General features: G+C 42.1%; 1 protein-coding gene across 5 annotated transcripts in view; it reads left to right on the top strand.

The window, feature by feature from the left end:
* MYOM1 (myomesin 1) overlaps window positions 1-17,439 on the top strand; it is a 155,930-nt gene that overhangs the window by 44,366 nt on the left and 94,125 nt on the right. For all 5 annotated transcript variants that reach the window (XM_044294764.1, XM_044294762.1, XM_044294763.1 and 2 more), the window contains exons 5-9: window positions 8,826-8,983; window positions 9,383-9,475; window positions 13,118-13,206; window positions 14,217-14,276; window positions 14,360-14,524. In XM_044294764.1, coding sequence (XP_044150699.1) covers window positions 8,826-8,983; window positions 9,383-9,475; window positions 13,118-13,206; window positions 14,217-14,276; window positions 14,360-14,524 — 565 coding nt within the window. The remainder of the gene's footprint in view (window positions 1-8,825; window positions 8,984-9,382; window positions 9,476-13,117; window positions 13,207-14,216; window positions 14,277-14,359; window positions 14,525-17,439) is intronic.

Here is a 17,439-nt window from a genome sequence, read left to right as displayed (position 1 = left end):
CCATTTCCTTACAAATAGTCCTTCTAAAGTCTAAAACTTTTACAGTAGTGTAAGATTGCTCCCAGTTCCCAGCAACATGACAGGTTCATTGTGAAACTGAAAGCAAGATGCTCCGCAGATAGACTAAAACGTATCCCTATAAAACAAAAACTTTTATTCATTTTATATAAAGAGCAACTTTAAAACACTGTTTCTGGCCAAAATGAGTAAAATGTAGTAATAAAAAACCTGGTATAGAACCTCAGCAAGGGTATGTAAGTAAAATCCACAGCTGAAAAATCTGTAGCATTTTTGTGCAGATTTATAATGGTGGTAGTTTTAGAAGAGTTTTTGCAAGCATTTTAGGCCTCCTGCACACGAGTGTGGGTGAAAGCACATAAGATTTGCACGAATTTCCGTGTGGATTTACGTGCGTTTCTGCACCAAAATCCGCAATTTCTAACAGTGGTATTTGGTGCTGATTTCATGTGGATTTGCTGCAGATCTAACCCATCATTGAGAAAGGGTGAAATCTGCAGCTAGAACTGCAAACATAATTGACATACTGTAGATATGGAAATCCATGCAGAAAAAATCTGCAAAGTGCACATGAGATTTGTGTAATCTCACACACTTTGCTGGTGCTGTACTTTGCTGCAGTTTTTCCGCATGGGAATTTTCAAGGAAAATACACACATATTCTGTAACATGTGCAGGTGGCATAGAAGAGTTTTTATTGAGGCTTTTCTCCTTGCCCATTGGCTCTCTATGGAATCCACATTCAAATCTGTTTCTAAGAAGTAACTGTCACTCCTCACGTGTTTTTCAAATCAGCTACTGGAAAACAACATTTGTACAAGGTGTGCACGTGGTCGAATTGTATACATTGAAGTCAATGGGAAACTGTTGATGGAGTTTTGAATGTGGATTCAGTAGAGGAAAATGCCCATTTTCCGCTGCTGAATCCACATGTGTAACTTGCAGATTTTGTTGCGCATTTGATGTAGATTTTCTGCAGATCACACCCTTGCATTGCAATCTGCTCAAAAAATTGCACAAACAATTGACATGCTGCAGATTTCTAAATCCGCACGGCAGGTCAATTTCCGTATGGAAAAAAAAAGCTAAGAGAACATGAGATTTGCCTAATTTCAATCACTTTGCTGGTAGTGGCATGAAAACCCATACAGGAAAAACACACGTAATCCAATTGTGTGCAGGTACCCTGATACAAGCATGCATTCTAAGGGTTGGTTCACATCAGCGTCATAAATTCCATGGTTATAACAGAAAATAACTGAGTTCGTAAGACAGAATTAAAAACGGAAATCTTTAGAAGCATTCCGTTGTTATCTGCAATAATAGAGGCCTATGGGCAAGCAGACAGTGATGGTCAGTTTGCAGTGTTCGCCAGCGAACACATGCGGGCTGCCATCTTTAGTAAGGTAGACTCACCCGATGCACAGGTAGTCCCTTACCTGTGCCTGTACCGGGAACCGGTCTGAAATCAAATGCAGTCACCGGGAGCAGACAGTTCCGAGAACAGCCTGATGAAGGCCCCCGGCGGCTGTTCTTGGAACTGCCTGCTCCCGGTGACTGCACTTGATTTCAGAACGGCTCCCGACACAGGTAAGGGCTTACCTGTGCATCGCCGGACGGGTGAGTCTACCTTACTAAAGATGGCAGCCCGCATGTGTTTGCTGGCGAACACTGCGAACTGACCATCACTGCAAGAAGGGCTTTCTTTTCCATCCTGCATAACGGAAACCAGATGGATCCGTTTTGCTTGCCCATAGATCTCTATTATGGCAGATCAAAACGGAATGCTTCTAAAGGTTTCCGTTTAGAATTCCATAATTTTCCGTTATAACCATGGAATTCATGACGCTGATGTGAACCTGCCCTTAGCCAGTTATATCTCTTCCACTGTGGATAGTACTACCTAAGAGCTACAATGTATCAAAACATTTATAATCTATGTACTAGGCAACCCAAGTGAGATGTTCTTTTCTGTCTTTCACACCTCTGTGTACATTTCACACTAGCTAAAGCAAATTATTAATCCTCCCGTGAAATGTGAGAGACTTCAGCAGCCTAGAAATCAGACGACAAGATTAAGAAACTGGAGGGTACTCAAGTGAACCTGGAAAATAATTTGCAGGATTTCAGTAACCTATGAGGCTATGTTTACATGTTGTTCATTTTGTTTTTTTGTGGAGTAACAACCATGGCAAAAAACACATTGCAAAAAATGCTGCAGTCTTGCCATGAAGTAATTGTCCATACGGTTTTCATCTGTAAAACACGGACACCGGCAATGTGCATTCCGCAATTTGTGGACCGCACATCGCCGGCACTATAATAGAAAATGCCTAATCTTGTCTGCAATTGCGGACAAGAATAGGACATGTTCTACTTTTTTGCAGAAACGGAAGCACGGATGTGGAAGTGTGGATCCGCAAATGCGGATGCGGACAGCACATTCCAGCCCCAGTAAATAATTAATGGGTCTGCACCCGTTCCGCAAAATTGTGGAACGGATGCGGACCCATTTTGCGGACGTGTGAATGGAAAAGATATCCCTCAAAATGAAAATAAATTAAATTATTAAAGTTAAGCAAAAAGCATAGATGTGGTAGGCAATAACAAGAGCTCGGCGGCACTAAATCAGGTACTCGGCGGCACCAAATCAGAAACCATATGTCCTACCACAATCCGGGGGGTTCCAGTGCACATCCATGAATCCCAGAGGGAAAGCAAAAAACATCTATCCCTGGGCTAGATGATGATGTGGTATTGAAGGACAGGGTGGGCAAAGAACTGTCCCTGATATTGCCCTACAGGGGGGTGCTATTCTGGTCCTGATAGCCTAACCACAGACCACCCGCCCTGATAAGAGCGACCCTGTCCGGAACCTTACCCTATATAAAAATGGCCCTAGTAAGCCCCTAGCCCCTGCCTGACTCCCAGGTGATCACTATATAGATCTATGTGTTTTTGACTCATTATAAAAGTATATTATAAGTATATCGCACCCCTCTGTGTATCACACATCGATAGCACACCTATACCAGTCCTTAAAAGGACTTTTGTTGCCCTATTAGCTAGTGTTTGGTGTCCCTACAGCCTGTCCCTGCTCCACACAGCAACCTCTCCCTACACAAGCAAAACACTGAATGTAAAATGGCGACCAGATTAGGTTTATTTATAAGGTAGGGGGTATGTCCATGTGATGAAATGTCTCAATTGGCTGTCCTGTACCACCTGTTGGATGTGTCATGGGTTAAAGTTCTTCACAATGTAAAAGAATGAGGCCGGCGCAAATTTCTCCATATGTTCGCATGTTCAGCGAATCGCAAATACGCAAAGTTTGCCATCTCTAGTGAAAATAACTGTTCATCTGAACAGCCCCATTGAAGTGAATGGGTCCGGATTTAGTGCAGGTGCAATGCGTTCACCTCACGCATTGCACCCGCGCGGAATTCTCGCCCGTGTGAAAGGGGCCTAAGAGGTCTCCTAGGACTATTATGGATTTTTCCTCTTTCTGTCTTTTCCTTTCCCCCTTAAAGCAATGACCACAATAGCAAATAATATCAGAGTGACACTGGCATATATAGCTATGAGGAAATGCATGGTTGATGGTGTTAACAAACAGTCTGTTTAAAAACACACTAAGCAGTTGCATTTGTTATGCCTTTTCATATTAGAAACCTTCCAAAAATTGTTCCTTACTGGGGGCAGATGGTGGTTTGTTGCGACCAAACAAGCAAAAATTTATGGGGATAGATTTCTGCCCCTGTTTATACACATACACTTGTTAGTTTCATAAGATACAGTGGCTTGTTCTGCGCAAGCATCCAAAAAGTATGCATTAAAGGAGGCGGAATGCCTGACTGTATTTATACACACAAGTGGTAAATGTCAAAAGAAAAAGTTGCTTGTTCTGAAGTTAATCAAGCCTGGAAAAATTTTCCCTTTTATTTGGGAGTAGCAGTACAGTGTAGACGTGGAAAGGGTAAGGTGTGTAGGGATAATAGTAGCACCAACAGTAGCAGCACAGAATGAAACAGAGAAGACGGCAAGTAGATGTGTGTGAGGCTTGGGGTAGTAGTCGTAGTAGAGGCAGCTGTGTAGAGGTAAGGCAAGTGGCAGTAGGGGGATTAGCAGCGGGGAGTAGGAGCTGCAGCGAGGGCAGCAGCAGCCATATGGTATAGGACATGACAGGCAGACAGCGGCAGTGGCACAATGGGGCCAACAATAAATAGCCGCTGTCAGCAATGGCAGATCTATTTATCGGCCTCCGCCATAGGTGTGTAAAAATCCTCATGGATCCATGCCTGATTCATTTTAACAGAAGTGATTTTTTGTACACTGGTGAAGAACAATGTTGTCCATTTGGGTGTGACAACGCCACCTGCTGTGCTGAAAATCCACTCTGAGATGACACTGGAGGCTGGACAAAACAGTGCTGTGAGAACAAGTACTGCTCCAATCTGCCTGCCCAGAAGTCCATGGTGTCAGGGAACATGCTATGTGCTGGGTAAAGGCCATAGTCCTTTTAAAAAAAGACAATTTTGAATATATATTTTTTTAAATGGACACCTGGCAAAATGTACGACTGATGGCATAGAGAAAAATTACATTTTGGTGAAGGCGGTGAACTGCGCCACTATGGACACCTGGCTAAAAGTCTGACTGATGGCTTGGGAAGAATTACATTTGGTTGATGACGAGACAATTTTTACGGACACCTGCCAAAAAGTTGCCACAAATAAGTGAGAGTAAGGCTTGCTTACAACAGGATTGCTGAACATGTAGAGTTGTTTTCTGGCCACACATTTCCTGATCGATGACTGGTGACAGAGTGGAGGAGGAGGAGTTGGAGTCTGAGCAGGAGAAAAAGTAACTGATAAGGACAATGACAAGGACACTGTACTGGTTGTGGATGTGGCCTGGCTGCCACAAAGAAGACCAGGAGAAGGAGGATAGACTTGTTCTGATTCGGAATGCTGGCCAGTTTTATTTTCCTGCAGGATCTGGTGATGCCACCTCATGTGTTTCAATAGAGCCCTGTTAACTACAGTATGTTTGTGTTTGAATGCCCATGGCTTATTTTAATCCCGCAGATCTTGCACACGGCTGTCATTTCATGTGCCGGCCTTGTGGAGAAAAGCTACCATACGGCAGATTCTCACACAGAATTAGCAGCAGCCACAGACTCGGCATCATCACAAGTTCTGGAGCTGACCACAATAGAACCACATCTGGCCCAACCATTTCCAGTTAGCTATTGCTAATGAGCAAGTCTTAGCTCTTTAGTGGCATCTTCCATGGCGGTATAGACAGGATGATAATATATTGATCTGCTACCACAGCAACCCCCGGCTCACATTTCAGCTAGGTCATTACTGTTGCAGAACTGACAGGATATCAGGAAGTTTTAATCCTTTAGCGCTCACATTCATTTTATTTGATAGTCTTAGTGGACTTAATAAAAGTTAAGTTTTATTATCTGGGACAAGTGAGGTTAATAGCCTAAATAGGCCTGAATTGTTGGTTAATAGTAAACCCTTTCCAGATAGGGTCTTGTTTTTTGTTTATTACAGGTCCTGTCCAACACACAGTCATCATCATAGTATCCACTTTTATCAGTCTATGATATGTCATTGTGGGCTCCTTAGCCCCCCCCCGATTCCCTGCTCTGTATTTGTCCTGAATGGCACTGTTGCTACCACTGCCCCTACCACCACCCCCGTGGCTACAAGTGTTTCTACTACTACTACCACCACCAACACAGCTATGCATGGGGTCCCCTGCCTTCCACCTGACTGCCTCCTCCAACTCATGAACAGGGGAACTATCTTCCATAGCACATGGGGTTTTGTTGCCTCTATAGCCACAAGGAGGAGCAGCAGGAAGAATGCTGTGACCCCTGGCTCCAGTGCACAGTGTGTTTGACTCAAAGGTGACCTTGACACCATCCTGCTGTGACTGAGAGATGGGGTCAGCCATCCAGTCCACAATTTCATCCTCTTTTTTCTATATAATAATGTGGTGTCTATTGGAAGCAAAGAAGAACCGCAGCCTAATACTATTACTGACCAAATGGCTGGTGCTGCTTCTTCTGTTTGCACCACTACCCACATTCTGACTCTCGGATGATGAGGTATAGGTCTTTTGTTTTGCAGTCTCCCGTTTACCAGACATTTTATTATGAGGTCTAAAAATAAAAAGTCACGGGTTTGGTACACAGTGTATTAAAAGGTACTAGCAAAATTGTACATGTTTTTTCTGTAAAATTAATATACAGGTCCTTCTAAAAAAATTTGCATATTGTGATAAAGTTCATTTTTTTCTGTAATGTACTGATAAACATTAGACTTTCATATATTTTAGATTCATTACACACCAACTGAAGTAGTTCAAGCCTTTTATTGTTTTAATATTGATGATTTTGGCATACAGCTCATGAAAACCCAAATTTCCTATCTAAAAAAATTAGCATATTTCATCCGACCAATAAAAGAAAAGTATTTTTAATACAAAAAAAGTCAACCTTCAAATAATTATGTTCAGTTATGCACTCAATACTTGGTCGGGAATCCTTTTGCAGAAATGACTGCTTAAATGCGGCGTGGCATGGAGGCAATCAGCCTGTGGCACTGCTGAGGTGTTATGGAGGCCCAGGATGCTTCGATAGCGGCCTTAAGCTCATCCAGAGTGTTGGGTCTTGCGTCTCTCAACTTTCTCTTCCCAATATCCCACAGACTCTCTATGGGGTTCAGGTCAGGAGAGTTGGCAGGCCAATTGAGCACAGTAATACCATGGTCAGTAAACCATTTACCAGTGGTTTTGGCACGGTGAGCAGGTGCCAGGTCGTGCTGAAAAATGAAATCTTCATCTCCATAAAGCTTTTCAGCAGATGGAAGCATGAAGTGCTCCAAATCTCCTGATAGCTAGCTGCATTGACCCTGCCCTTGATAAAACACTGTGGACCAACACCAGCAGCTGACATGGCACCCCAGACCATCACTGACTGTGGGTACTTGACACTGGACTTCAGGCATTTTGGCATTTCCCTCTCGCCAGTCTTCCTCCAGACTCTGGCACCTTGATTTCCGAATGACATGCAACAGTCCAGTGCTGCTTCTCTGTAGCCCAGGTCAGGCGCTTCTGCCGCTGTTTCTGGTTCAAAAGTGGCTTGACCTGGGGAATGCGGCACCTGTAGCCCATTTCCTGCACACGCCTGTACACGGTGGCTCTGGATGTTTTTACTCCAGACTCAGTCCACTGCTTCCGCAGGTCCCCCAAGGTCTGGAATCGGTCCTTCTCCACAATCTTCCTCAGGGTCCGGTCACCTCTTCTCGTTGTGCAGCGTTTTCTGCCACACTTTTTCCTTCCCACAGACTTCCCACTGAGGTGCCTTGATACAGCACTCTGGGAACAGCCTATTCATTCAGAAATTTCTTTCTGTGTCTTACCCTCTTGCTTGAGGGTGTCAATGATGGCCTTCTGGACAGCAGTCAGGTCGCCAGTCTTACCCATGATTGCGGTTTTGAGTAATGAACCAGGCTGGGAGTTTTAAAAGCCTCAGGAATCTTTTGCAGGTGTTTAGAGTTAATTAGTTGATTCAGATGATTAGGTTAATAGCTTGTTTAGAGAACCTTTTCATGATATGCTAATTTTTTTAGATAGGAATTTGGGGTTTTCATGAGCTGTATGCCAAAATCATCAATATTAAAACAATAAAAGGCTTGAACTACTTCAGTTGGTGTGTAATGAATCTAAAATATATGAAAGTCTAATGTTTATCAGTACATTACAGAAAATAATGAACTTTATCACAATATGCTAATTTTTTTAGAAGGACCTGTAGAGGCGCAATTAAACGTTCCTTTCCTTTTACAAACACACTGCACATGGGTATTGCCAATTTACAATGGTTATAATGCAGTTTTTGCAGTAAAATGCTTTTGCTGTATTTTAAAGTCATACAACACGTTCACTAAAACGGTTATATTAATGCAGTTTTTGCAATTAAGCACGTTCACTAACACAGGTACAGTAATGCAGTTTTTGCTGTAACTACACGGTATCTTGCAGTAATACAATGCATTCACTAACATGGGTATACTAATGACTTTACAGACATACAGACATGGAAAACAGCCAGATCTTCAGTTTTCTTTTTTTGAATCCGAATTTCTGCTCCGCAAAAAGATAGAACATGTCCTATACTTGGCTGAAAAATGAGGATGACAGACAATTGAAGTCAATAAGTCCCCAAAAAAAAATTGGTGCAACACGGACTTCACACAGACATCGTCCATATTTTGTGGATCTGTGTTTTGCAGACCGCAAAATACATACAGTTGTGTGCATGAGGCCTAACACAGATATGTATGAATGCACAAATACAGTAAATGTAAATAGCCATACAAGCAGAGATCAATCAAAAATACTGTACATATTACCTGTCTACGTGTCTGCAGTAAATCTGGGCCACACTGTGTAATTTATTAGGAAACTTACCACTCTTTCTTCATTAGTATTGTTTTTACATATAGGTTAGCTTCAATTTTACAAAACCTTCTAGTTTCTATACTCACCCAGTACAGACCACTCTTATTTCATCATTTCATGAATTCAGCCAATAATTACGGCATAATTATAGAATCTTTAGATACAGAGGATTTTTATAGCAAATGAAGGGATAGTTTGGAGAGCCTAATGGAAGTGCCACCCCCCATGCATTATGTTAAGGCATATTCTTTATTCTTATAAAGTAATATTATTGCCTAAATATTAACCCTCCCATACAAATAAAATGTTTTCATTCTTTTCAGATAGAAGAAACTGCAGAATTTCACAAAAAGATAAACGAGGACACACTGTTACATGCTCCTGTCTTTATCATCAAGCCTCGTTCTCACACCATCTGGGAGACACAAAACGTGAAATTGCACTGCACAGTGAGCGGCTGGCCAGAGCCACGGGTCACCTGGTATGTTCATGCAATAAGGACTGTGACATAGACGTGCCTTATTCCATAAGAGCTGTGAGAAAAACTAGGACTGATTTTAGATTTAACCAAACTGTGTAAATCCATACACCAGCCAAAGTTGTTACTGGTTCATCCCACCCGTTGAGAGGCATGGAACAGTTAGAATCCATGATTGCCTGGATATATGTTTGTAAGATAAATAACGTATACCAGTATATACTATGATTTAAAATTATACTTCATGCTAGCATAGTGATGTTAGCCCATGTAATCATGGGTTAGGAGGAATATCTAAATGAGTCTTCAGATGACTTATCTCTAAAGCTTTAGTCCTTACAGCGATTGATGGATTATGTTTTACCGTTATCACTGGCAGAATAATGTGTTTTTTCTACTCAGGTATAAAAATAATGTTCCCATCAATGAACAACTTCATCCTGAGAAATATAAAATTGAAAGTGGATATGGCCTTCACTCATTGGAAATTTTTAAGTGAGTATTGAACACACCCCATGTAAAGGAATACAATATATATGTAACTGCCTATATACTGTACATATGACAGTAGTGTCCTATGGTATGTACCGCTGAATAGGTAGGTAGCGGTGTTTGTTGTAGTATTGCTTATTGTTTGTTAGTATGCTGTGAATGTCGGCCATGTACCGAACCCTACTGAACACAAGTGATCAGGGATTAACACCACTTAGCTTCTTTCCCATGGATTCTTGTCACTTAGCTTCTGACTAGTTACTTTACACATTGCATGTTGCGTTCATAACTTGTGTATCACTGAGTACCAGGAAACCTGTGCTTGGAAGAATGCCATGCTGGTTTACACGCACATGCTACAAAGCAACTGCATACATGAAACATAAGTATTCTGTATAGAAAGTGACAAACTGTGGTGGCCTTGGAGAATAGTTAATTGGGGGCAACTGCTGGAACATGAAACGTTTCTTCTATCACATTTGCTGTTTGGAGCATGTTATTTTTGACATCTTGCCACCTTCTCTTTGTTCATAAAGCAGATAAGCCACAGCTAAGTTGTTCTTTTCTTCTTGGCTCAGATATACATTCTTTGGGTGTTTGTCATGGACTTTATAAAGCAGCAGCAGTGATCCTGTATCGGCAGCCAGATATAATAATAGATACCTACAATATGAGATACATGAACATGTATTACAGCCATGCTACATATTTTACACATTTTAGAAACAAGCCATGTTCTACCAACAATATAGAGTATCGTTTTTTTGTATACAATCAAGAATCCAACATTGATCACAAATATCCATGTATTTCTGGGGTGAATATACCATGAGCTTTGCCATTATGACTGCGTTGCACAAGTCTGACAGAACATGGAAAACCCTGGTATGCCTAGCGGATTCTTTTCCTCGTGTGCATTTAAAATCAGTATAAACAGTACAAGATGAGCGTGGAATTTCAAAGCCTTGTTTAGGCTACTTTCACACTTGCGGCAGGACGGATCCGACAGGCTGTTCACCATGTCGGATCCGTCCTGCGGCTATTTCGCCGTGCCGCCGCTCCGCACGGCGGTGCACAGAGAAAGCCCGCCGGACTAAAATTACTGCATGTCAGGCTTTTTAGTCTGTCGGCTTTCTCCGTGCACCGCCATGCTGCGCCGGAGCTCCGCCCCCGTCCCTATTATAGTCAATGGGGACGGAGCGGCGGCACGGCGAAATAGCCGCAGGACGGATCCGACATGGTGAACAGCCTGTCGGATCCGTCCTGCCGCAAGTGTGAAAGTACCCTTAACCCTGTCCTGCCACAGCTATTTTTCATTTTTATATTAAATTTTTTTTTTAGTTCCTGCCTTCCAAAAGCCATGACTATTTACTTTTCCATTGACCTTGTTTTTTTTTAAGTTACAGCATTGTTTTGTGGGTTTCTTTTTTACGGCACTCAAACTGCAGTAAAAATTACGTTACCTTCTGTGAGTCAGTACAATTGCAGAAATGCCAAATTTATATACTTTAATTTATGTTTTAAAACTTAAAGGGTTTATCCCACAAAAACTATTATTATGCAGTTAATAGAGCATAAAAAATGAGGTAGGTATTAATCTAATATACATGCACTATAAATAATGTTATTTTTTTATGTACAATATATTTTCCTTTTTGGTGGGGCCACCTGCTGTTTATCCTTCTGGTCCAGCTTCTCTTGCGTTCAGAGGTGGACTAACATGCTCTGTAGCTTTCCTTTCTTCTCCCTTCCTTCAGTGCCGACATAGTGATCTTATAGTGAAACAGTCCAGACACCTTTGATTCATTAATCCCTACTTCTAAATTTATAGAAATATATATCTATATCTCCCTCTAGACAGTGGAGAAGGATATTGTGGGGACATAATATGCCATATGTATCTCTGGGGCTATATGAGAGGGACTATTTTGTTTGCAGTGGGGTAAGGGTTTAACAAGAGCTCATTGCAATGCATCCTAGAAGATGCAGATGCTTCATTATCTTGTGTGAGCTCTTTCCCACCCATAGGAAGAGAGAAAGTCCTCCAGATAACCAGGTAAGGGCTCATTCACACGACTGTAGGCCATCCGTGTCCGTATTGCAGACCACAAACAGTGGCATCAGTGGCAATATACAGGCATCGGCCGTGTGATTCCCATAGCACAGATGCTGACCCTTTAACTTGAATGGGTCCGCAAGGTACGGTGCAGTGCAGAATTGAGGTATGGATTGGAAGCACTACGAAGCACTTCCGTGTGCTATTAAAGGGTTTAGCCAAGTTCTCAAACAGACCCCCCATGTGCCAGGCCCCTCACAGGTAATATACTTACCCCGCTCCTGGTCCCCGCACCGCCGCTGCTGCTTCTCCCTGTACACGGATGAAAACATCCAGTGTCGGGGGAGAGCAGCCAATGGAAGGCGGGGACGGGGACGAGGCTCCCTAGCATTGCGGGTGACACTAGGGAGCCTCGTCCCCTTCCCCGCCTGCCATTGGCTGCTTTCCCCCGACACCGGATGTTTGTATCCATGTACAGGGAGAAGCAGCAGCGGCAATGTGGGGACCAGGAGCGGCACAGGGAGTGGGGTAAGTATATTATCTGTGAGGGGCCCGGCACATGGGGGGGCTGTTTGAGAACTTGGATAACCCCTTTAAGTCCATGCCTCTGCACCGCAACATCCATAACTACTTACAATCATATTTGTATTCCTCCTTCACTGTACCCTCCCTACCTGCCAAGAAGGAAAAAAAATAATTACAACACATCGTTTAACCTGTCTTGGATAAGATGTTAAAGGGGTTGTGCAGCAATTTATATTGATGACCTATCCTCAGGATAGATCATCAATATCAGATCCGCGGGGATCCTACTGCCAGCACCCTGCCGATCAGCTGTTTGATGAGGAGCTGGCATTCCAAGCGAGCATCTCTTCCTGGTCTTTACACTACACGTCATCTCCTGTGGAGCGGCGGTATAGGGTACAAATCACTGCACAACTACTTTAACTTTTTTTGATACCGTATGTGCCATTGATGTTTTGAGGCTTCTTTTGGTCCTTTAAATCTTAAGAACTGTCTCACTTAATCCCCCCAAGTCACTGTATCTGGAATATCACTAGACTATATCTGTCAATATCATACTGTAGACCACCTCTAAATATATTATTTTTCTTCTCAAAAGTCTGGATTTAGAGCCCTCACGGCTCATTGACTTATACTTTAGAATCATTCGGTTTTGTGCTCTATATTCATGATGAGCTTGTGATAGACTTGTGTTATACACAGCAGCCAATCAGAGGATGCAGAGCTGCAGGGGGCGGGAGAGAGCAGCAGCTTGAACCAATAATGGGACAGGAGGCGTTTCTCAGACTCTGTGTAGACAATAGAGCTAGATTGCAGTCACAGATCACAGCTCTACAGTAATTTATGATGAACTAAAAAGCAGTACTGGAGCCAGATCTGAGGAAATTAAATAATATATGTTCAACCATGTAGGTACTGAGTTACATATCAATTTTGAGTTTCTGACTGGAAATTTGCTTTAATAAATATCCTTAAAACGAATGACATGAGGATTATGGTTAATATGTATACTGTATTTTACAATGTAATAAAACATTGACTGTATTTCTTCTGTATTATTGCAGCTGTGATTTTGAGGATACAGCTCAGTACCATGCATCGGCAATGAATGTGAAAGGAGAAAACTCTTCATATGCATCCCTCGTGGTGAAGAGTATGTTTTCAAAATGTTTACTTTCCCATCTAGAATTCACAGTTCTGACAAATTCCCGTCAGGAAGTTCCAAAAAATAATAGTGGTGAAGAACAGTATAATTATTCACAGACCGCCACCATATAGACTTAGCCTTTATTAGATTTTAAAACATACCATAAAGTGCCCTCTAAAAATAAGGGTCAGGGTACAGGGAAGAGGGAAGAAAATCTGAACCCTAATGTTTCCCTATTCTTCATACCCTGCCTAGAAACGGAATGGCCGCCCAGATAGGGGGTATCCCATATCAGGAACCTCCTATATGCCCTAAGAAGGCCCTGACATCAGGATAGAACCCACTACCGTTTATACTATATTATATTATTACCAAAAAATAAAAAACAGGACTAAGTCCCATAATTTGCCAATACCCAAAAATCGATATGCCAGGTAGCGTAAAGATATACAAAAATGAAACCAGATCCGCTTAGTCAATTATTTATGATAGTCAAATCTGTCCCAGGTGGTTGCCAAGGGTATCAAAAGTTAACCTCATATAATGTAGTTCAAACACGTTTCGCCTTCAGTGTCTATAATGGCTCATCAGGGGACTGTTATTATCCTTTTACATGGATCAATGCTAAGTAGGTGTACCAATATATCAGCCTTAATCTACTCACACCATACCTATTAAATACATATCATATAGAGACTGACACCTGCAGATAGTTAGTGTCGGGTGTAATCAGACCAACGGTATTGGTAGTAGCCCTCCAATTAACTGTAAATAGTTATGCATGATCCCCAATAGGTATTCAATAATGAGGGGTAAATAACATGGTACTTGCGTGCCCCAATCATGTACTCCACTCGGTCCACAGAATGCCCCGTAAAAGAGTGGAGGGAAAAGGAGTAGAGGAACCTCCGGTGCCAGTGGGGCTAGTGTCTCCTAGATAGTTCAGGTACTTCCCATCTAGATATTTCTGTTCATTTTAAACAAGGTTTCTTTCATTTTACCATCCATTTTTTCAGGGTATAAAGGAGAATTGGATGTTACGCCTTTGTTTCCTCCGAGGGGTGAACCATTCAGCTGTAAGTTGCAACCTGATTGCTTACTAGTACATTGTACTAGAGTATAGAAAGCTTACCTACAGCATTGCCACTTTCTCTTTTAGTTTCTGTTACTCCATACGGCTTTGCTACTAAGTTTGATATCCATTTCGTTGACTCATTTGGAGTATCTTTTGGCAAAGAAGGTGAAACATTGAGTCTAGGTTCCACAGTCATCGTTCATCCAACTATCAAACGCTTCCAGCCAGAAATACAGTGGTACAGAAATGGTAAGTGATTAGTCCCCTTTTCACTAAAGGGGTTCTCCAGGCTCCTGATATTGATGACCTATCTTTAGTATAGGTCGTCAGTATTCGATCGGTGAGGATCCGACACCAGCACCCCCACAATCAGCTGTTCCCTTCAGTCTCCAGCTCTAGAATTACCAATCTGAGTGAAACAGGAAGCACGGCTCAATTCGAAGTGTAGTGGCCATGCTAAGTTACTGCAGCTCAGCTCTTATTCACTTCAGTGGGAGATGAGCTCAGTAACCCGGCACGGTCACTACACTTTTAACAGAGCTGTGTTTCCTGTTCCATTCAAAGTGCTAGTTCCAGGGTTGGAGGCTGCAGTGAACAGCTGATCGGTGGGGTGTCAGGAGTCGGATAGGTCATCAATATCAGAAGCCTGGAAAGCCCAAAGTCTTCTATATAAATGCATCAATATACTGACCAGGAGTATGACTCCTGTGTCTCTGCTGATTATGTGTCAACTTGGTAATTAAATCCTGTGTAAATTTTTTATCAAATATTAATCAATAGGCCAGTGGAATAGATAGCTGAGGTTATGTAAAATGGGGTTCTCCCAAAATGTATGCATTTTCCAACTAATGAATGGTAATCATGAGAAAACCACTGCAATAATCCTTATGTGTACAAAGTTGTGTAAACCCAATAGTATACCCACCAATCACTCTTTTACTCTAAATTCTGATTTACTTCGGCTTGGATAACTTTTAACTATAAAGTGTTTGCATCTCAATACTTCTGCATCAGACTGTGTTAGTATATAGTCTGCCGTTTCCTAGGAAAGGCAATCCAAAAAAACTGGCTAGTTATTCCAAATACCCTGTCACGGTGGGGAGTGGGGGAAACCCCCCACCGTGCGGTGTCAAAGGGTAAAAGGGGATCAGTCTGGCCAAAAGGAGTAATAAGTGAGCAGGTCACCTCCTACCACATCCCTAATCCTCTCCCTGACTGCTCACCGTATGAGCGGACCCCGATGGTAGGACGACTCATACTCAGAATTCCTAGAGACCCTAAGTCGCCCTGGTAATCCCTCACCAAGGAGCAGGGAAGAGACAACCTGTTCATCCCAGTCATGGAGGAACAGGAGTCTCTATCTGAGGCCAGGCTGCAAGGAGAGGGGAACACATACAGCTTAAGGAGATGGCAGGTAAGCGAAACCAATAACACACTTACCTGCCACAGACACACTGACTGGAACCCGTACACAAGTCCTGCTGTCCACACCAACATTAAAGGACACAGCACACACCCCAAACCACACAGAAATAAACATGAGACAGGGGAATATCTAGCAAACATGACCCCAAACACCACCAGACATGTAACACCAAACTAGACATACCAACTCCCTGAACATAACCCACTCCATACAAATAGGGACAGGAAGGGAAGGAGACACCGTAATGACATTGATGACCACAAGGGTGGCCCTCACTGGACAGATGGAACACCCTGGACTGGAGCAGAGCTCCAGCACCAACAACAGCTGAAGTGCCACTAACTCCAGCCAGGAAACCACAGAAGATAAGCCAAGTGACCACACCCAGTCAGGGAGTTAACCCTTACAGCACCAGACAGAGGGAGACTACCACTTAAAGGGGAAGTGCACACACAAGCATACCAAACACGTAACCACCGGCAACAGCATGCGCGGCAACCATGTCACTGCAATCACCAAGGCCGAGACACTGCCACCGCATGCTTTCACAGCAACACGTTGCCGTGGGCAACCGCAAGTGTGGCAACAGTGTCACAGCGTACACCATAGGCCGTGACATACCCAGTGACACAGAAGGTCTGCAACTGGAGTTTGCAGTGTACATTATGTGTACGGTATGTTAATAATAGTTTGCATTATTGAATGCTCACGTCATGTTATAACAGCAAGCTGTGGATAGCAGAATAAAAATTTATGGGATCTGAAAAAACGGTGGGCAAAAATATATGTACAGATGTATATTTTTCTGAATAGAAAGTAGGTTACACTTGCAGATTTAGGCAGGGTTCCTGTTACCAGAAAGGAGGCCATTGTGGGGGCTTGAATAGTTGTCACATCGGTAGAGCAGAGGTAAACTGATGCCTGTTTCCAAGGGCAATCATCAGTTTTGGAATCGGCATAGAATTATGATTGGATACCAGAATATAAAATAACTCAAAATGGGTACAAAAATAGCAAAAGAAAAGTGTTTCCTAAGCTGCTCAAACTGTTTCAGACAGTGAAGCAATGAACTGTTGTTAAAAGCAGAATTACAGGAAATGTTGATAAAACGATTTTTATTGAAAACCATGGAGAGTCATGGTACAGTACCTTAGTTTAGCTGTATGTTATTCTTCCCCCACTGAAGTTGATAAAGAGAAAATACACCAAAACTCTAAATAAACATAATTGGTAGACTGATAGAGACTGCTGTAGTAGAAATACAGTAATTACAGTTTAGTCCACAAAACTGCATTTTGAAAACCCTATTTATATCTATGAGACATTTCGAAGTAAAAAAGAAACACAGCCTATACAGGTTGTACCTGTAATCATTATAGGAGGCATTATAGATGTAGAACACATTTATATTACAGTGGTTTAAATCACCTGGGTAAAGAGGGATAGGAAAGGGATATGTTCCTATAGATTTGATTTTTATTTTGTTGTTAAAGAGGTTATCTGGGATTTTTTTTTTTTATATGAGCATTAGATAAATTTGACCTATAACCACATCAGATAGTCCTAAAAGTAGATAAAGATAACCCAATGAAACAAATGAGTCAAAAATATTAATAAAAGTATGTGAATCTTTAGGAGTAAGTAGATAATTTGAAGGATAAGTTTGAGGCAGGTGTTTTCAATCATGATAATTAGGTATACGTGGGTGAATTGTTTTAGTTAAGGAACAGGTATCTAG

This window comes from Bufo gargarizans, chromosome 5 (genome assembly GCF_014858855.1).
Source record: "Bufo gargarizans isolate SCDJY-AF-19 chromosome 5, ASM1485885v1, whole genome shotgun sequence".
NCBI classification, from domain to species: Eukaryota; Metazoa; Chordata; class Amphibia; order Anura; family Bufonidae; genus Bufo; species Bufo gargarizans.
The sequence above is the reverse complement of the archived record's forward strand: the minus strand, read 5'-3'. Positions and strand labels throughout refer to the sequence as shown.